The sequence below is a fragment of the Dipodomys ordii genome, unplaced genomic scaffold (genome assembly GCF_000151885.1).
Source record: "Dipodomys ordii isolate 6190 unplaced genomic scaffold, Dord_2.0 Scaffold247, whole genome shotgun sequence".
NCBI classification, from domain to species: Eukaryota; Metazoa; Chordata; class Mammalia; order Rodentia; family Heteromyidae; genus Dipodomys; species Dipodomys ordii.
Window position 1 is genome coordinate 185,329 of NW_012267463.1, and position 21,057 is coordinate 206,385.

Here is a 21,057-nt window from a genome sequence, read left to right on the forward strand (position 1 = left end):
CCTTTGGTCCTCAGCTCCACCCAGACTGGGCCCCCCTCTCATCCTGGAGTTCCCTCCATACAGTTGGCCCCTCCCTCTCTCTACCCAGACCCACCAGAACTCCCATCTACCTCACTTCCTATCCCTCAGACCCTCCTGCTACCTGGATGATGGTGGAGGCCATGTGTTCCCTCCTGGGGGAAATATGGCTCCTCTAATAAATCTTATATTAATCTTTCTCCTGTGCCTGTCTGCCTCTGCATGGTCCCCTGGGATGGATGTGTGGGATCCTCCTCTTTCAACCCCTCCCATCTGATCTTAGGAGGGTACCAGACCCTTAGGTCACATCTGGATCCAGTGTGGCCACACCTTTCCCCCACCTGGCCACACCTCTTCCTGTCCCTGGCCTAGATAAGTCCTGCCCCAAGAGTGGGTCACCCCTCCCTTTTTCAGGCATGCTTCCCCCACCATGCTTGGGGGGGACAGCAGTTAGGTAAATAAACTCTGCCTGAATATCATGTGGTGTCGGCTACCTAATGAAACCTACCTATTTAATATACCTTACATTGACATAGTGTGTTAATGAGTACTGATATAATGTATACTGGCATAATGTATTATTGAATACTGACATGCAGTTCCAAGCTAGTCAGGGCAGAAAAGTCCATGAATGGGACCCTGATCTCCAATTAATCAGCAAACAGTTAGGGGGAGAAAAAAAAGTATGGCTCAAGTAGCAGAGTACCAGCATCGAATGAAAAAGCCAAGCAAGAGTGCAAGGCCCTAAATTCAAGCCCCAGGTCCCAACACAAAGAAAATTAAAAGTAAAAGGTAATCAAACTCACTTTGTTCATTTATCAGATTGATGAAGCTTGGTAACAGTATACTGAAGGTGTTTGGGGGAGCCAAAACTAACTCAATTTTTAATATCCCAGGAGTCCCCCCCCCCAATCAAAATACTGGTTCCTCACAAGCCCCCAGGGTCAGGAAATACGCTGTTTGTAGAGACCTAGGAAATGAAGAAAGCCCTGTTGATTGTTGTGATGTGGTTGTGAGGTCTGCAGCCCTTTTTGGTTATCAATAGCCCAGATAAGATCTGCAGTCTTGTTTAGTTAACAATAGTTCAATAGCCCAGCCACCTCTACCTCTCCAGGAAGGAGCAGCCTTATCCCTGCCCCCAGGAGTAATAATATCCACCTGCTTTGGGGACCCACAAATTCGACACCAATTCAAACCAAAATGATAGTTCAACAGTTACTATGAGACAGACTGTAACTTGATTGGCCATTTACATAATGTAAGGTCTGCCCCCTGCATGGTGAGCAGACTCCACCCTCCTTGCAGCAAAGTCTCCACCCAGTATCTGCATTACCTAGGCAACTGGCACACCAGGAAGAGGTCACATCTGCATCCGCTGAGGTCACATCTGAATTTGATGTGTCCACACCTTTCTCCGCCCATACTCTAGATAAGGCCTAGCCCAGGCCCATATGCTCTCTTTTCCAGGCTCTCTCTTTTCCCAACTCTCTCTCTTTTTCAACTCTTTCCTGGCTCACTCTTTCCCCAGCTCTCTCTCTTTCCCAGCTATCTCTTTCCCAGCGCTCTCTGGGGCCAACGTGGCCTGGTGCCAGCCAGAACGATGAATAAACCTACCCCTTACCTGAATACCACGTGCGTGGTGCTGTTCTTACTCGGCTACCTCTTTTTAAAAACCTAACACATGAATATGTAATCTTTATGTGTATGTGCTACAATCCCATTGGCCACCTGTTTGTGGCCAGGCTTGACCATATGGATTTTGCCTTTAAAAGCCCTAGCTTGTGGGCTGTTGAGGGTTGCAGTTTCAGCTCTGCGTCTGTGCTGTGTCCCTGGCTGGTCAGCTATCCACTTCCCCAATAAAGTCATCTTATTACAAGAGGCTGTCTCTGAGTTGTGGACTCTTTTCCCCATAACAAAGGGATCATTCACATCCATCTAAGGGAACCATGTGGAGCCAGGCAGGCATAGGAGAAAGATTATTACAAGGTTTATTAGAGGAGCCATATTTCCCCCATCCAGGTAGCAGGAAGGTCTGGGGGCCAGAAGTGAGATAGGTGGGAGCTTAGGTGGGTCTGGGTGGACAGAGGAAGGGGCCAGCAGTACAGGAACTCCAGGGCTGGGAGGAACTCCGGTCTGGGTGGAGCTGAGGACCAAATAATGCTTACTTATACATTGTCACATTTTTTATGTCAGGTATCTAAATTACGGTCATGCCCAAACTTCCATCTAGTTATTTCACATCTAGAAATAAACCATCAATATTTGGACTGAGACTTGGGCAAAATATTTACGGAGGCACCTTTGCTATGGTCCAATAGAAACAACCAGCACAAGGTTGTTAATGAGTAGGAAGCCTCCTCTCTATGACCATGAGTAAGAAGAGTAAGGTAACAAAAGAGACATGATAATGCAAACAGAGAAAGAGGGAAATCATTGGGAATCACAAAAAAAGATAAAAGGACAGCTGTGAACCAAGAAGAAACAGAAGCTATTCAAAGACAAGTTGAGATACATCAACTGCACCAACTCTATGTTCCCTGAGGTCAAGGGGATGAAGACATAATCACAACTAAAGAAAGGCAGACATGGGACTGGGAAGGTGGCTCAGTGGTAGAGCACTTGCCTTGCATGCTCGAGGCCCTGGGTTCGATTCCTCAGCACCACATACAAAAAAAGCCGGAAGTGGCACTGTGGCTCAAGTGGTAGAGTGCTAGCCTTGAGCTGAAGAGCTGAGGGACAGCGCCCAGGCCCAGAGTTCAGGCCCCACAACTGGAGCCAAAAAAAGAAAAAAGAAAAGAAAGGCAGACAGACTAGTCCATATTCCATGCCTGTAGTTCTCAATAGCCCTAAATCCAGTCATTTGGCAATGACTCCTCCTGTATAGCAGCCAAGGAAATCCATTTTGTCTTTCCTAGTAGCAGATACTTTAGCAAGAATCCATCTTGAAACCAGGCATATTGTTTGAAACTAAGCTAATCTGGGGACCTGAAAACCAGGAACAATTGCAACTGTGTCTGTGTGAGAGATAGTGCAGATGGTGGGTGAAGGAAAGTCATATGTGGACCTACTAAATTTAAGCAGAGCCTGAGCAGTGAAGGGTGTCATGGTTGGTAGATTCACCCTCATTGTCAATGAGAAAACCCCCTCAGGTGGAAACTGGTGGCTCACAACTATAAGCCTAGCTACTCTAGAGGCAGAGATCTGAGGTTCTCACTTAGAAATGAGCTAGTCTATAAGACTCATATTTTCAATTACCCATCAAAAAGGTAGAAGTAGAGCTGTAGTTCAAATGGTAGAGCACCAGCTTTAAGTGAAAAATCTAAGGGACAGCACCCAATCCCTGAGTTCAAGTTTCAGTACTGGCAGAGAAATAGAGACAGAGAAAGGAAAGGAGAGACAGAGACAGAGAGAGAGATCACCTGAGGATCACAGCAGAAACAGAACTCTAAGCCTGTAACTGGTGGTAAGTCTTTGACTTGCTGCCCCTGGGGACACAAATTGGTGGAAGCTTGCAGGAAATGATAAGCTGCTTGGCTCACAGGGGCATAGTGGCTCACCATATACAAGCTTCTAAAGTGAAAGTAGCCCTGAAACTAACAGCTGACCTTGACCTAGGAAGCTCAAAGCTGAAGAGTTCAAAACCTGGTTACCTGCCCCAGCAGGATATATATAATATCATTCAATTATGGCAAAACTTTTTTGTGGCTTTCTCTGCTCATGGTTGGTGCTCTACCACTTGAGCCACACCTCAACTTTTGGCTTTTTGCTGGTAAATTAGAGGTAAGAGTCCTGCAGATTTGTCTGCTCAGGCAAACCATGATCCTGAGATCTCAGCCTCCTGAATAACTAAGATCATAGTTGTGAGCCACTGGCCCTGTTGAGGCAAAACACAAGTTAGCCACTTATGGGAAGGGACCACTCCAGTTACTGGAAAATGAACAGGTTGGTCAAGTTCCTAGAAAAAGCAGCTGTAGGGTCATAAACAGTTTAAAAATATATTGTTGCCTGCATTCCTATGGTTAGTCTTATGTATCTCAACCAATGGTCTGCTTACTATGTAGGATTTAAACAATCCTGTAATCACTAAATTGGAAAGCCCCTATCCTTACTAGAAATGATTGCCCCTAACCAATGAGTCTACCATGAAACTTGCCTGTGAAATGCTGACCAATTATGTAGAAGCCCGCGAACCTGAAGCCAATCATGTAACTGCTAGGATGGAAACCCCCTCCTCGTGCTAGAAACCCTATAAAAACCCCTGCCGAACATATGGCCGGGGCTCACAACTCTGATGGGCTACATCGGTGATGATTGTGAGTCCAGGTTCTGAGTCCAGGTTCGGGCTTGCAATAAACAGCTCTCATGTACTTGCATCAGATTTGGCTCCTTGATGTTCTTTGGGGGTCTGTGGCCTAGCACAACAGCCCTTGGTGGGAAAACTTTTAAGTATATTTCAATTGAGTATGTTGAGTATATTTTTCTACAGTAAATTTTACAAAGTGTAAATACAGATTAAGTATGTCAAATGAGAATCGCATTTAAATTGACATGTGTTGTTTAAGTATACATTTTGGAGACTAAGTATGAAAAACAATATAAAAATACATTGATTTTATATTGATTACATAGCCAATAATATTTTCACATTGGGTTGTATTCAAATTAATTTCAATGGCTTGCTTGTTCAGTTATATGTCTTTGAGAGTGTAGGGGGAGGCCCAGAAATTGAGGGACAAAGGGTGAATAAATGCAGCAGTAGTACTTACTAGACAATATGTTGAAAATGAGCTGTACAACTTATGGATAGAGATGGGAGAGGAAAACAGGGAGAGAGTGAGGGAAGGGGTGCCATTGTCCAAAGCAGTGTACCTGATTTATGTACACCCTCTGTACATCATTTTATAATAACAAAAGATTTAAAACATAAACACAAAATGGCAGAAAAATATAAAAATAAAAACAAAAAACCTCAGAACCTTTCCCAGAAAGATATCTGACAGAGATGAACCATTTACCAAATTACTGTTCCATCTAATTGAAGGCAGTGTCCAGCAACCATGTATGAAGTGCCTACCTTAACTAAATACCTAAGAGCAGCCTAAAGGTATTTGTCCTTGGAATTTTAGCTCTCCGGTGCTCTGGAAGAAGGCTGTAGAAGAAGCCATCCTCCTAACTCCTGCCTCCACCTCCAAACCCAGCTTCTCTGCAAAAAGAAAAAAAAAAGCTTGAGGAAAATCCTGAAAGGCTGCAAAACTTCTGTGTATCTCATTAAAACAAAACAAAACAAAAAACTAAAGTCACTCCAGGAACCAAACTGTTGGTTAGAGGAGAATTGGGAAGGAAACAAAAAGCACCAGAGAAATGAGAAAATTAAGGAGATTGTTTACCTTTAATTGAAGTGGACCTGGAGATGGGGCCCAAGCTGGTATGATTCATTTTGAGCTTTGCCTTTGTTTTAGGGATTTTAGACTTGATGGGCCTAGTTTCCAGAATGAAAAAAAAAATGCATCTTGTCCCCCTCCCCTTAACAACCTAACCCACCCTTGATTGTTGATGTAAAGACTGATCCATAAAACAGATGCTTATGCTAAACTCCACCTTTTGCCCACCAAAAGGTAGACCTCGCCTTACTCACTAAATTTGTGCACCATTTTATTTATTTTTTATTTTTTTTATTTTTTGAGTCCATCATAGGGCCTGAACTCTGAGCCTGGGAATTGTCCCTCAGCTCTTCAGTTCATGGCTAGTGCTCTACCACTGAGCCACAGTGCCACTTCTGACTTTTTTTCTTTTTCTTATGTGGTGCTGAGGAATCGAACCCAGGGCCTCATGCATGCAAGGCAAGCACTCTACCACTGAGCCACCTTCCCAGCCCCTTGTGTGCCATTTTAAACCAAGGTGATAGCTGGTTTAAACAGCCATTACAAACTAACCTCACTGGCCACCTGTGTGTGGTCTGGTATGACTGTACAATCCTTTGTGTGTGTTACAATCCCATTGGTCACCTACGCATGACCAGGCTTGACCTCATTGATTTTGCCTTTAAAAACCCCACTAGATGAAGGGCCGGGACTCTCAATCCGCCCTGTAGGTGACGTTGTGAGTCCAGGCAATAAACAACTCAACTGTGCTTGCATGGGAATCGGCTCCTTGGTAGTCTTTGAGGATACTTATCTGGCACAGACCTTTAATCACTTTATAAGTTGATAAATTGTCTATGCAGAAGTATGCAAATGTGCTAATTACAAATTGGAGAGCAGTGTGTTTTCAGTGAATGGAGAACTCAGCTGCCCTAATGCAGGTGGCAGCCATAAATGAACACACAGGTGCAAGTGTCTGTTGAAAGAATGACAAATACAGGGAAGAAGATGGCCGCAAAACAGTAGGGAATCACCCTGGCTCTCTCTAACCAGAGATTTGGAGTCCTAACATACACCTCTCCCCAAGAGATTTACAACAACAAATATATTCACAAGGAGAGAATCACAGGAACTGAAGGAAAACAAAAAGCACCGAACCCCTATCTTGTACACAGGACGGAAAATTTCAAAGAGCCCTCCCCCAGACCCCATCCCAGCGCGGCTGCAGCGTGGGACTCCAGAACCTATCAGATAGTGAAGAGTTAAAAGTGGCTTCGTTTCGAAGCAGTAACCCTTCGGTTGCTCATATTAACCTTGGGCCCACCTGAATTTCAGAAACTGTCTTGTTTGTGCTGAAACTGCTAATCCATAGATTACTTGAACAAAGCTACTCTGAAGTCAGGCCCCACTTTGTACTATAGCTAGCCTTGGGTCCCCACAAACTTCAGGAGATGACCAAGCTGGCCCAAGATAAACAGACCACCAATTACTCCCTGCTAAGCTTTAACTGCTCTGGAATGTCCAGATGGCCCATAGAGACCCAGCCAGTTTGATAACTCCCTACTACCTCTTATCACCTTGGAATGCCCTGCTGACACCTCTAGTTGCTGTAAATTTGTCAGTCTGTGATTTTTTTTCTCTCTCCTTCTCCTTTTGTAACTTTGTAGTTTTTGCCTTTATAAAACCCTGTGACATTTCAGCTCGGGGCTCTCCTCCTAAGCTCCGCTGACTCGGTGTGTAGGACGATGCCCAAGCTGCAGCCTGCCTGAATAAAGCCTTGCTTTTGCATTTCGGAGCGTCTGACTCTCGGTGGTCTTCTTGGTGGGGGTCCTGAGAAGGGGGGGGTACAACAAGAGAGGTGCAGAAAACTCCCACAGCGCCAGACCCAGACAGCGCAGAAACTCACAGAGACTAGCAGAGAGCCATTGTGACACCCAGACCCAGAATAGTTCCAGCTCCCCGGCTGCCCTGGTCTCAGGGATCCAAGCAGCACCTCGGGTCAGCCCACCACCAACTCCAGGATCAGAGAGCACCCTGCCGAGGACTCCACATGGGAGACAAGCGTTGGTGGTGACTCACAAAGCTTGGCCCAATCCCCTCCCTCTGAGAGACCAAAAATAAGTTCGACAGTAACGAAACCATAAAGAAAACATCTGTCATATGTTTACTGGAGGATAAATGTTAGAGCCTGCTCCAAGACAAGGTAACAGTATCAGCACAGTCCAAGAGGTCAGACCGCCCTGATCTGTCATCCCAACCATGCAGGAAGCAATTTAGGACAGGGAAATGAATCAGCATTCCTGTAGTTAGCCCTACTTACCCGCTTACCCCTACCAATGACATGTTTGCTATATATGCTTTAACCTATCCTGTAGCTGCGAAGTTGGAAAGCCCCAGCCCTTACTAGAAATGATCATGCCCCAACCAATAAGCTTAAGACAAGATTCACCCGCGAATCTCAACCAATCACATAACCCCACACAACCAATGCTGTAATGACCCGCCCTCTGCTTCACGTTCCCTCCCTATAAAAACCCTGCTGGACGCCGTGGTCGGGGCTCACAATTTCCAACCTGCTGAGCCAGGAGATTTGAGTTCCCCTGGAGTTTTAATGGACGACTCTTGCGCACTTACATCAGGCACGCTTCCCTGGTGGTCTTTGTGGGGGGGGGGGGGGGGGGAGGGGCCGCGTCTACAGCCTGGTACTTCATCTCCTGCCCAAGAAGGGACACCACACTTGAAGAGGACAGAGACCAGAGCCCTTCCTCACTTCCCCTCACCCCACCTGCTGACTTCCAGCAGGAGGCCACCGGGACCCATACCCACACCGGGACCCAGCATCCTTCACAGCCCTGGCTATCTGCACGGAAACGGGCTGGCTTGAAACCAACACAGAAGAGATTTCAAGCACCCAGTGGGAGCCCACCCCTTCCAAAGCCTCACATCCACCCGACCACGTCCAGCAGACAGATCCAATGGAGCCCATCCTGGAGGCCCAAATCTAATCTTCCCAGCTCCCCCTTCCCCCCAGACTGGAATGAGATCTACAAACGTGATAGGACACAAATTCTAGATACTCACATGCAGTGAAACTAAAAGAGGATAGTGTCAGGCCGCTGGAAGGCAGAAGCAGCCGAGAAGCCACTTCCTATCCACCACCTGTCCCAATCGTTCTTCGGGGACACAAGCCTGAAACCGCTCAAACTTGCAAAACAAGGTACGTGCTATAAGTTCCTGCTGACCCCGGCCATATAAACCCTGCTACAACCAGACTCTCTGCAACCTCTCTCATCCCGACTAGGGAATTCGCCTGGGAGCATACCGCAATAAACTTTTATTCACCTTTACTTCCTCAGCTCATTCTTTCCTCACCTAAAACCTTACAGGTAGTCTTAGGAGAAAATCACAATGGTGTAATATCCAAGTTCCTCTTCATATGTATATAAAATCCGATACATACTGAAATGAACTCCAAAGATATGGAAACAAAAGATTTTTTTTTCTTAAATTGCCTTTTCTTTTTCTGATGACTGTGTATTCTTACCTTATATACAGTGTATTCACATGCACACCTGTGCCAAGGTGAAGGAAGGGCACAGAATTAGAGGAAAAAGGGTGAAAAAGTGCAGCAATGGAATTTACTGGACATTGATGAAAGTGAACTATGCAATTCCTGGGTGGAGATGGGAGAGAGGGAATAGGAGAAAATGAGGGAACAGATGACACTATGCAAAAGGAAATGTACTTACTATCTAATGTATGTAAAGGTAACTTCATGTATATCTCCTCTAAAACAACAATAAATTAGAAAAAAAGAATGACAAATACATCAGGAAAGCAGCTTTCCTTTATTGCTTTGTAATGTGTCCTCACAGTCATTTTTCCTCTCTGACAGCTGGACACCATTATTCTCCTGTCTTCCACATATCATTTCCAGACTTTCACAGCCAGAAACTGATAAATCAAGACTAGAAATTCATAAGCAAATAAGGGGTAGGGGCAGGACAGGGTAGGATTAGGAGAGAAGATAAAGGGTTACAAAACACATTTACAATGCTCAGACCTTAACCATGACAGCTGACATATTTCAAAATTTCAAACAATACTCAAGAATGCATATTGGTGCTTTTTTGTTTGCTTGCTTTTTTTTGGGGGGGGGAGAGGTTGTGGGGCTTGAACTTTGGGCCTGGGCACTGTCCCTCAGCTCTTCAGCTCAACCACTTGAGCCACAGTGCCACTTCTAGTTTTCTGGTGGTTTATTGGAGATTAGAGTCTCACAGACTTTCCTGCCTGGGCTGGCTTTGAACTCTGATCCTCAGATCTCAGCCTCCTGAGTAGCTAGGATTACAGGCCTGGCTTCTGATGGAGATTTTTAAAGGGAACATAGTTAAAACTACTTTGAGAATCACTGTCCTAAATCCCTGTAGCTAGACACTAGAGCAGGGTGGGAAAAGATTTGTTCAACCTTAGGCAAATCAAAATGCTAGAAATTCTTTACTAATACTGAGTAAATGATCTAGTGTAGTATTATACTGAATTCTTTAATCAAGAAAGCTTAGAATTTGAGTTTGACATTTGCAAAAAGAACCTTTCCTAATGACCTTAACCATGACTACAGTTATTACCAAACAGAGATATTTGAGATTCTTTTTTTTTTTTTTTTTTTTGCCAGTCGTGGACCTGAACTCTGGGCCTAGGCGCTGTCCCTCAGCTCAAGGCGAGCACTCTACCACTTGAGCCACAGCGCCACTTCTGGCTTTTTCTGTTTATGTGGTGCTGAGGAATCGAACCCAGGGCCTCATGCATGCAAGGCAAGCACTCTACCACTGAGCCACCTTCCCAGCCCCCAAACAGAGATATTTGAAAAGTAAACATAGCTTTTCAAACTTAGTGATCTTTCAAGAGTTCTTTTATAGCCACTTTTCATCTATAACAAAAGCAACATAACTGTAAGAAGGGAGATTATTGTTTTGTTTAGGAGTCAAGCATAATAAAGGGCCAGGTTATTTAAATTTGTGAGTCATCTCTTCACATTACCACTGGCCTCAATAATTTCTGTCACTGGAGTTGCAGAGTAGAAGATTAAGAACAAGCTGGATATTTCTTTAACCTGTTGGCAGCAGTCACCACGTAGAAATGTTTCTTGAGATAAGAAGACAAGATAAAAAAAAAAAGAAAAGGCATATTTTAGACCAAATATTTTAAAAGAAACAGATGCTTTGAATGGCTATCCACTGAGTTTGTTTAAAATTGATAAAGTGAATAACAAGTATCTGAAATAATTATAGTACAATACTCACATAACCTGAAAGGAAATGTTTGGAATAAGTGTGAGTTAAGATAATAAGTGACCTTGCTCTTCTCACATGAAAAAATAAGCAACCCAGAATAGTGTTTTTCAAATTATGATTCACAACCTACAAAAGGGTCATGAAATCATATGAACATTGTTTTGGTTTTTTGTTTTTTTTGGTAAAATGAAATTAAATGGGATAGGCAATAGAATACCTCGCACTCTGTTAGAATAAAAGTGAAAATTTTGCCTTGTATATGTCTATAGATGTATATGTGTACTTGTATTCTGACTCCTTGGGAAAGGGTTTTTTGTTTTGAGACACAAAGGAATGACCCACCTTCCTGGCCCTGTTGTTTTGCTTTTTAGTGAACATCCAAGTCAGTACTAAAATGTTGGAAAGCTATTTTCCCAAATGACAATGCCTATTAAGATAGGCTCTATGGCCAAAGTTCAAAGAATTTTGTTATAAGCAAACTTATAAAGGTTTTAAAGCTTAGTGAATCTTTCCCATTTCCAGTGTCTGAAATGAAGAAAAATCAAACTCAGGGACCCTCCCACCATCACTACGACCATATGATCAATTGCATTCTGTCACCAAGTGCCCAGAGAACTTGGAACTAAACAGCACTTTTGTGACAGTGTATGGCATCTTGTGATCAAGCTGACAGCTTTTAACTTGGGAAAGACTTTTTCCCCTAAATAATCTTTGTAGTTAGTGACAAAAGTGTAAGTAAAACCTTAGCTTCAATTCTGTGTTTGCTGAAAGAAAACCAAAATACCTTCCATTTTCTCTGGGCCATGTATTTCTGCAACAATAGTTGGGATTTGAGACAAACTTTGAATTTTGAGGCTTTGGCAGGCAAGTTATTCAACCATTCATGTTTCAGGCACTGTGTGGCACTCATTCTGCAGCTGTGAATGAAATCAAACAGCAGTTGACACTTTTAGTTATATTTGCTTTTTCTAGCTATCCAGCATCATTCCATTTGGTAGGAAGCCTGAGTCAGTGGAACAGGTTGATCATCCCCCCAATCTTTTTTTTTTTTTTTTTGTCCGTCATGGGGCCTGAACTCTGGGCCTGGGCACTGTTCCTCAGTTCTTCAGCTCAAGGCTAGTGCTCTACCACTTGAGCTACAGCGCCACTTCCGGAGGTTGATCATTAAGATTCATGCTGCACAACAAGAAGAACTTGCCTAAGATATTCTCCATCCTATACTGAGGCAGAGTAGTAGAAATTCCAGCTATCTCTGAGGATTTGTGTGTGTGTGTGTGTGTGTGTGTGTGTGTGCGCGCGCGCGTGTTCGCGCACACACGCTAGTACTAGGGGTTGAACTCAGGTCCAGGGAGTCCCATAGCATTTGTTCTTCAGTTCAAGGCTAGTGCTCTACCACTTGAGCATTGGTGCCACTTCTGGTTTTCAAGTGGTTAATTGAGATAAGAATCTCTTGGAGGGGGCTGGAAAGGTGGCTCAGTGGTAGAGTGCTTGCCTTGCATGCATAAGGCCCTGGGTTCGATTCCTCAGCACCACATATACAGAAAAAGCTGGAAGTGCCACTGTAGCTCAAGTGGTAGAGTGCTAGCCTTGAGCTGAAGAACTGAGGGACAGCACCCAGGTCCAGAGTTCAGGCCCCCTGACCGACAAACAACAACAACAACAACTACTACTAATAATAAATAAATAAAAGTTCAAAAATAAATAAATAAATAAGAATCTCTTGGACTTTCCTGCTCTGGCTGGCTTTGAACCATGATCCTCAGATCTCAGCCTCCTGAGCAGCTAGGATTACAGGCATGAGCCACCAGTGTCCACCTTATTTTTTATTTGTCAGTTATGAAGCTTGAACTCTGGGCCTGACTGCTATCCCTCAGCTCTTCAGCTCAAGGCTAGCACTCTACCACTTGAGCCACAGTGCCAATTCTGGTTTTCTGGTGGTTAATTGGAGATAAGAGTTTCATGGTCTTTCCTGCCCAGGCTGGCTTTGAACTGAAATCCTCAGATCTCAGCCTCCTGAGTAGCTAGGATTACAGGCATGATCCACTGGCACCCGGCTTTTTTTTTTTTTTTTTTTTAATTGTCAGTAGTAGGGCTTGAATGCAGGGCCAGGGAGTCCCTTAGCTTTTTAAAATTTTTTTATTTAAGTTTTTAATAATTTTTGTTGGTAGTGGGGTTTGAAGTCAGGGCCTAGACATTATCTTGAGCTCTTTTGCTCAAAGCTAGTGTTCTACCACTTTTCTGGTGGTTACTTGGAAATAAGAATCTCATGGAGTTTCCTTCCCAGGTTGGCTCTGAACCATGATCCTCAGATCTCAGCCTCTGAGAATTTAGGATTTCAGGTATGCGCCATCAGCATCCAGATTTGCTTGACTGTTTTACTCTAAGTTGGTGCTCTACATATGAACCACACTTCTACTTCCGCCTTTTTGCTGGTTAATTGGAGAGAAGAGTCTCTTGGATTTGTCTGTCCTAGCTGGCTTCAAACTGTGATCCTCAGGTGTCTGCCTCCTGAGTAGAATTAAAAGTGTGAGACATCAATACAGCTCTTAAGATTGTACTTAAAAAGCAAAAGATGCCAGGTGGTGGTGGCTCATGCCTGTAATCCTAGCTACTCAGGAGGCTGAGATCTAAGGATCACAATTCAAAGCCAGTCCAGGCAGGAAAGTCTTGAGACTCTTATCTCCAGTAAGCCACTCATAAACTGGAAATGGCACTGTGGCTCAAGTGGTAGAGTGCTAGCCTTGAGCTGAACTGCTGAGGGACAGTGTTCAGGCCCAGAGTTCAAGCCCCACAACCTTCCAAAAAAAGAAAAGAAGTAAAAGGTAAGGGTAGAAATGGGAGGGGGAAATAGGGAAGAACAATGGAAGGGGATTGTACTCATAACCTGACATGGAATTGTAACCTCCTTGTACAACTACTTTACTAATAATAATAATTTGAGAGGGTAAGGGAGACATAGAAATGGATGAACAATGGGTAAACAAATGCCAGCTGTGGTACTCCCTAGACATTATATTAAAAATCAACTATACAACTTGTGGGTTGGAATGGGAGGGAGTGAGGGAAGGGGTGACAATGTTAAAAAAAAAAGTACTCATTATCTGACTTAACTGTAACCCCTATGTATTAACCTTTATAATAAAAATTAAAAATTTTTAAATAATTTTTTTTGGGGGTCTGGTCGTGGGGTCTGAACTCTGGGCCTGGGCGCTGTCCCTCAGCTCTTCAGCTCAAGGCTAGCGCTCTACCACTTGAGCCTCAGCACTTCTTCTGGCTTTTTTCTTTTTGCTTATGTGGTGCTGAGGAATCGAACCCAGGGCCTCAAGTATGCAAGGCAAGCACTCTACCACTGAGCCACCTTCTCAGCCCCAAGAAGTTAATTTCTTAAACCAAGCACCGGTGGCTGTTGCCTGTAATCTCAACTATGTAGGAGGCTGATATCTGAGGACCACAGTTTGAAGCTAGCCTGGACAGGAAAGTCTGAAACTCTTTTTTCTTTTCTTTTTTTTCTTTTTTTAAAAAATTTTATTTTATTTGTGAACATACTGTACAGAGGGGTTACAATTACATGGGCAAGATAATACATTTCTTACCAAGCATTGCAGCCTCCTCCTTTGTTTACCCTTCACCTCCCTTCCCAGCCTCCCCCCTTCTCCCCCCACTCAATCCTTCCCCCCCCCTCCACCGACATTGTAAAGCTCCTTTTTGACATGACAATTTGTACTTCTCATTGTTACAACAGGTCCACCTGAATCCTTAAATGACTTGTTTTTCCCCATCTCCTCCATAAGTTATACTGACATCAAATATATTGAAAGCGGGGGTTATACTGTGGGGGAGGGACATACAAAGCAACAAAGAAATAAACTTATAAATGCGTTAGAAACACATGCATGAAAGAAAAAAAAATTAAAATACCTATCTAAGGATTCATTTTCCTAACATCACATTATCTGACTTTTTCCGCTTGACTCATACATATACTAGATATTGCAAATAAGGGAAACCATGGGACCTGTGTTTCTTTGTGCCTGGCTTACTTCACTTAATATAATTTTTTCCAAGTTTTTCCATTTCCTAACAAATGGGGCAATGTCATTCTTTCTGATGGAGGCATAGAATTCCATTGTGTATATATACCACATTTTCTTGATCCATTCATCTACTGAAGGGCATCTGGGTTGGTTCCATATCTTAGCTATGGTAAATAATGCTGCAATAAACATAGTTGTGCCTGGTAGCTTTAGTGTGGTCTTGTTTGTAAACATTTGGGTAAATGCCCAAAAGTGGGATTGCTGGGTCATAGGGGAGCTCTATGTGAAGTCTTTTGAGGAACCTCCATACTTCTTTCCAAAGTGGTTGAACAAGTTTACATTCCCACCAACAATGAAGTAAGGTTCCCTTCTGTCCACATCCCCTCCAGCATCTGTTGTGAAACTCTTATTTCCAATTAGCCACCAGAAGGCTAGAAGTAGAACTGTGGCTCAAGTTGTACAGAGTTAACCTTCAGCAAAAAAAACTCAGGGATAGCACCCATGCCCTGAATTCAAGATCCAGAACTGGCACCAAAAAAGGAAGAAAGTGGGCTGGGAATGTGGCTTAGTGGTAGAGTGCTTGTTTGATTACTCAGTACCAAATAAAGGCTTGGAGTTCAAGCCCCAGGACTGGCAAGAAAAGAAGGAGGAGAAGGAGAAGAAAAGAAGAGAATAAAAGAAGAAGAACAACAAAAACAACACAACAACAACAACAACAAGAACACAACTTTGGCGGGGTGTGGTGTGGGAGTAGTGGTAGTGGTGGTAAGGGGGTATGGGGGTGGGGGTGGGGGTGGGGTGGAGAGGGGAAGGAATGGTATGGGGAAACAAAGGAGGAGGCAACAATGCTTGGTAAGAAATATACTCACTATCTTGCCCATGTAATTATAACCCCTCTGTATGGTATTTTCACAATAATAATAATAAAGAACAAGAAGAAGAAGAAGAGAGAGAGAGGGAAAGAAAAAGAAAGATAGAAAGAAAGAGAAAGAAGGGAAAGAGGGAGGGAGAGAAGGAAGAAACGCCAGGCACTGGTGGCTTACACCTATAATCCTAGCTACTCAGGAGGCTATGATCTGAGGATGGTAGTTCAAAGCCAGCCTGGGCAGGAAAGTCCATGAGACTCTTATCTCCAGTTAACCACCAGAAAACCAGAAGTGGCACTGTGGCTCAAGTGGTAGAGCGGTCGCCTTGAGCTGAAGAGCTGAGGGACAGTGACCAGGCCCAGAGTTCAAGCCCCATGACCAACAAAAAAAAGGAGGAAGAAGGAGCAGGAAGGAGGAGGGAGGAAGAGGAAGGAGAAGGAAAGAGGAGGGGTGAGGAGGAGTGGGGGAGGAAGAAAGCTCAGAACTTTATTCTGGATGATTAATACCTTTGGTTATTAAAGTTACTATTTCACCTGGGTATCAAACACCTCAAGGACTGCTTGAAGCAGTCCTTGTCACAAGAAATGCAATGACATCTGTATAACTTTACTTTTTATCAAGTGTGTCTAATAAGTAATACCTTGGAAATAGGGTCCATCTATAAATATGGTGATTTTTAAAATTCTGACTGGACTTTGTTTCTATTTGTTTTTGAATTGATTACCTTTGTTCCTTTCTCTGACCCTTTCTTGTTCCAAACAAGTTTCAGGACAAGAAATACTGAACAAATGAAAAATCTTTAGTTTCAACAGGCCAGCCCAATACCCAGGTCAAGATCTCATCAGAACAACTCATGAGTGATCAACAATAAAGGTACCTTTTCTCCTTGACAAGCAACCTGGAAACAAAGTCCTTGGCTTCCTCTGACAGCCCTTCAAAGGTGTCAGCATCAAAATCCCAGCTGCAGTTCACAATGAAATTCATGGTCTCTGTGTCTGTTTCCCCTAGAAATGGGGACAAACCACTGAGCCTACAGAGAAGAGGAAAGATCATCACTATCTCAAAGCCATTTTAGCCAATATTCTTCCATAGAACAGAGAGGAAACATAAGTCTCAGGCCTATCTAACCAGAACTGTGATGAAGAAGAGAAGCAGTTGGACCCAACAAATATATTCGGTAATCAAATTCTTATTTGTTTATGATTCAATTTTAAAATATTTTTATTGGTTATTTCAGAGACAACTAGATTCAATTAGTCACCAAAGGGAAATTGGTTCTATTGGCTGGCCATAGGGTTGAAGCTTCCCCAATCTGGGATAGAACAGATAGCCATTATACAATAAAAATAAGACAAGAAGTAAAACATTATGGTGGCTTCTAAGAACCTAGTCAAGGGAAGTTCAAAGTCAGAGAGAAAGGAGAAAAACAGGGCTAGGTGCTAGTGGTTATCTTAGCTACTCAAGAGGCTGAGATCTGAGGACTGAAGCCAGCCAGAGAGACAAAAAGGCCTTTAGACTCTAATGTCCAATTAATCACCACCACCACTTCCAACAACAAAGTAAAGGTGTGGCTCAACTGGTAGAGCATCAGCCTTGAACAAAAAAGGCAAGCAGAAGTATAAGGCCCTGAGTTCAATTCCCAATACTAACACGTGTGTGCCTGCCTGCCTGCATGCATGCATGTGTGTGTGTGTGTGTGCACGCGCGCGCACATACACATATACGTACAGAAAAAAAACAGGAAAGCTAGGATAAGAAGTGATAGGGCAGGGCTAGAAATGTGGCTTAGTGATACAGTGCTTGCTTAGCATGCAGGAAGCCCTGGGTTCCATTCCTCAGTACCATATAAACAGAAAAATCCAGAAGAGGAAATTTGGCTTAGGTGGTAGAATGCTAGACTTGAGCAATAGAAACTCAAGGATAGTACCAGGCTCTGAGATCAAAGCCCAGGACTTGCAAAAACAAAAACAAACAAGGGAGGTGCTTGTGGCTCACACCTATAATTCTAACTACTCATGGGGCTGAGCTCTGAGGATCACGGTTCAAAGCCAGCTCGGGTAGGAAAGGCCAAGAGACTCTTATCTCCAATTAACCACCAGAAAACCAGAAGTAGTGCTTCTGTGGCTCAAGTAGTAGAGTGCTCGCCATAAGCTGAAGAGCTCAGGGAAGCACCCAGCCCAGAGTTCAAGCCCCACAACTGACAAAAACAAAAACAAACAAAAAAGAAGTGACAGGTTGCACTGTGTAGAGATGCCTGGCTCACCCATCCCCTTACTGTAACCCTTTGGTTAACTCTATACATTCTATACACTTGTACCCAACTACCTGAATTTCTTTGCCAGATAGCTTTCTCTGTGATTAAAATTTGCTTTACCCACCCAAAGTACCTGGAAACTAATTTCATTTCTGCAACACACACTCCTGGGATAAGCACATAAAATTTAGTTAATAAGAGTGGGAGTCAGGTATCAGTGGCTCAAGCCCATAATCCTAGCTACTTAAGAGGCTGATATCTGAGGGTTACAGTTTAAAGCCAGCCCAGGCAGGAAATTCCACTAGATTCCTATCTCCACTTATCAAAAAAAAAAAAAAAAGGCAGAAGTGGAGCTGTGACTCAAGTGGTACAACACTAGCTTGAATACAAAAAGCTCAGGCACAGCACCTAGTCCCAGAGTTCAAGCCCCAGGACCAGCAAAGACAAAAGAAGAAAAGAAAAAAAAAGGAGTAGGAATATTGAGCTCTTTTGCCCCTCATAAAAATAAGTTTGAGAGAGTATTTCACAATGGAATCCATAGTCTCCCAGTGGAAAACTCTAGATGTTCACAGGTATTGCTTATTTCTGGGTCATTAATATCTTTGTTAATTTAAGTTATTTTATATGTGACTATCAGATTAAACTCAGTGGCTCAGCCTGTGACTTAGCTATGGCTCCTGAAACCTAAAAAAAGCTTCACCATGAAATGAAGTATTCAGACCTTTACTCTGAGGAATAGTATCATATAACTCAACATCTCTTTTCAACAACAGCCTTATTGGAAGTGATAGTTTAGAAGTAAGATCCCTTTGTACATGTGATAGGTAGATGGCTCAGTAACATACCCAACACTGCTCTTCTACTAGTGTTCCTGGGGAAATAAATATATTCAAGTTTCTGCTGCTTCTAAGGCTGCCAGAGTAAGATAGAGAGCCCCAGCCCACCTCAGTACCAGGCCCCTGGGGACTCACAGCATATAGGTGATGACGCCCACACTCCACATGTCTGTGGGGAATGAGACAAACTCATAGTTGACGACTTCTGGGGCCAGGAACTCAGGAGTGCCAAAGTTCACCTTCAGCTTTTCCCGGGGCTTGTACCTGGGGAGGAGGGAATGGAGAAGACCATAGAAGCAAGACCTGAACTAGATGGAGATGTGGGAAGACAGGCAACAGTGGCTCATACCTGTAATCCTAGTTACTCAGGAGGCTGAGATCTGAGGATTGCAGTTTAAAGCCAGCCCAGGCAGAAAAGTCTGTGACACTTTTTTTTTTTTTTTGTCGGTCGTGGGGCTTGAACTCTGGGCCTGGGCGCTGTCCCTCAGCTCTTCAGCTCAAGGCGAGCACTCTACCACTTGAGCTACAGCACCACTTCCGGTTTTCTGGTGGTTTATTGGAGATAGGAGTCTCACGGTCTCTCCTGCCCTGGCTGGCTTTGAACCGCTATCCTCAGATCTCAGCCTCCTGAGTAGCTAGGATTACAGGCGTGAGCCACCAGTGCCCAGCTATTCTGTGACACTTTTATCTCCATTAAACCACCAGAAAACTAGAAGCTGTGGCTTAAGTGGTAGAGCACTAGCCTTGAGCTGAAGAGCTGAGGGACAGCACCCAGGCCTAGAGTTCAAGCCCCATGACTGCCAAAAACAAACAACAACAACAATAACAAACAACATAAAGGACAGTGCCTAGATCCTGAGTTCAAGACCCAGAACAAGCACACACAAAAAATCTGGAGGAAACTGGGGAGGAACCAAGAAAGGGGTGACATTGTCCAGAAAAATAATTGTACTCATTACCTGACTTACAAAATGGTAACCTCTCTATGCAACAACTTAATAGTAACAATAATAACAATAGAAACAGTAATAACTCATGAGGCTGAGATCTGAGGATCCTGGTTCAAAGCCAGCCTGGGCAGGAAAGGTTGTGAGACTCTTATCTCCAACAAACTACTCAGAAAAAGCTGTGGCTCAAGTGGTAGAGCACTAGCCTTGAGCAAAAGAAGCTCAAGGACAGAGCCCAAGCTCTGAGTTCAAGCCCCAGGACCAGCAAAAAAATAAAAAATAAATCTGGATATGGAACTAAGGCCTAGTGGGAGGGCACAGTCCCCCACCTTTCCTGTTAGACATGCCTAGGTCTCATATCCACTGGGGAATAATCAAACCTGTAAGCCCCAAACTACAGGCTTTCCTAGCTAGATCAGAAAACTACAGTTCTCCATACATGCCTGACTGAAGAGGCAGCACACTAATATCTCTCTTTTATGTGTGTGTGTGTGTGTGTATGTATGTTTGTGTGTGTGTGCACACACATGGTTCTGGAACCTAAACTCAGGGTCTCACATTCTTCCTTAACTTTTTCTGGCCTGATACTCTACTGCTTGAGCCACACCTCCACTTCCACCTTTTTGCTAGTTAATTGGAAATTAGAATCTCATAGACTTTTCTGCCTGTGCTAGCTTTACAGAGGGATCCTTAGATCTCAATTTCTTGAGTAGCTAGGATGATTATACATATGTGTTACTAATGTCCTGCTTTTTTTCTTTTAATAGGTTTTATTGTTCTTTTGGGGGGGAGGTGGGACAGTATAAAATTTGAATTCAAGATCTCTTGTTTCCTAGGCAGGTGCTCTACTGCTGAACACACCCCCAGCTTACCAATACTTCTTATTTGCTACATACCCACATGAAAAATATAAACAAATGGGGTAGAAGATATTGGGTAGCCACTGCTCTGTTGCATGTACAATGTGGCTAGAGGAATAACAAAGCCAGCAAAAGAGGAAAAGATGCTCATCATCACTGATCATTAGGGAACTACATTCAAAATCTATACTGTGCCCAATGCCAGTACTTCACATCAGTCCTAGCTATCAAAGGCTAAATTCCAGAGGATCAAGGTTCAAGGCTAGCCCAAGGAGAAAAATTGGCTAGACTCCATCTCCAAATTAACTAGCAAAAAGCCAGGTTAGAGGTATGGTTCAATGGTTAGAGTGCCATCCTGAGCAAGCCTGAGGCCCTGAGTTCAAACTGCAGTGCCTCTGAAACCAAAAAAACCAAACCCACAATGTGTTTTTGTCTTTTAGCTGTTTTTTTTTTTTTTAATTGGGTGAGGGGCATGGGGATTGAACTCTGGGCCTGTGTGCTGTTCTTGAGCTCTTCAGCTCAAGGTGAGCACTCTACCACTTGACCCACAGTGCCACTTCTGGTTTTCTGGTGGTTCATTGGCAATAAGAG

At 43.6% G+C, this 21,057-nt stretch overlaps 1 protein-coding gene across 1 annotated transcript in view; it reads right to left on the minus strand.

Annotated features, from left to right (window-relative positions):
• Positions 1-10,365: 10,365 nt before the first annotated feature.
• Mylk3 (myosin light chain kinase 3) overlaps positions 10,366-21,057 on the minus strand; it is a 35,066-nt gene continuing 24,374 nt past the window's right edge. The window contains exons 9-12 of the mRNA XM_013036069.1: positions 18,795-18,923; positions 16,447-16,599; positions 11,454-11,586; positions 10,366-10,520 (exon numbers count right to left, since the gene is read on the minus strand). Of these exons, the coding sequence (XP_012891523.1) occupies positions 10,461-10,520; positions 11,454-11,586; positions 16,447-16,599; positions 18,795-18,923 (475 nt within the window). The 3' untranslated portion in view covers positions 10,366-10,460. The remainder of the gene's footprint in view (positions 10,521-11,453; positions 11,587-16,446; positions 16,600-18,794; positions 18,924-21,057) is intronic.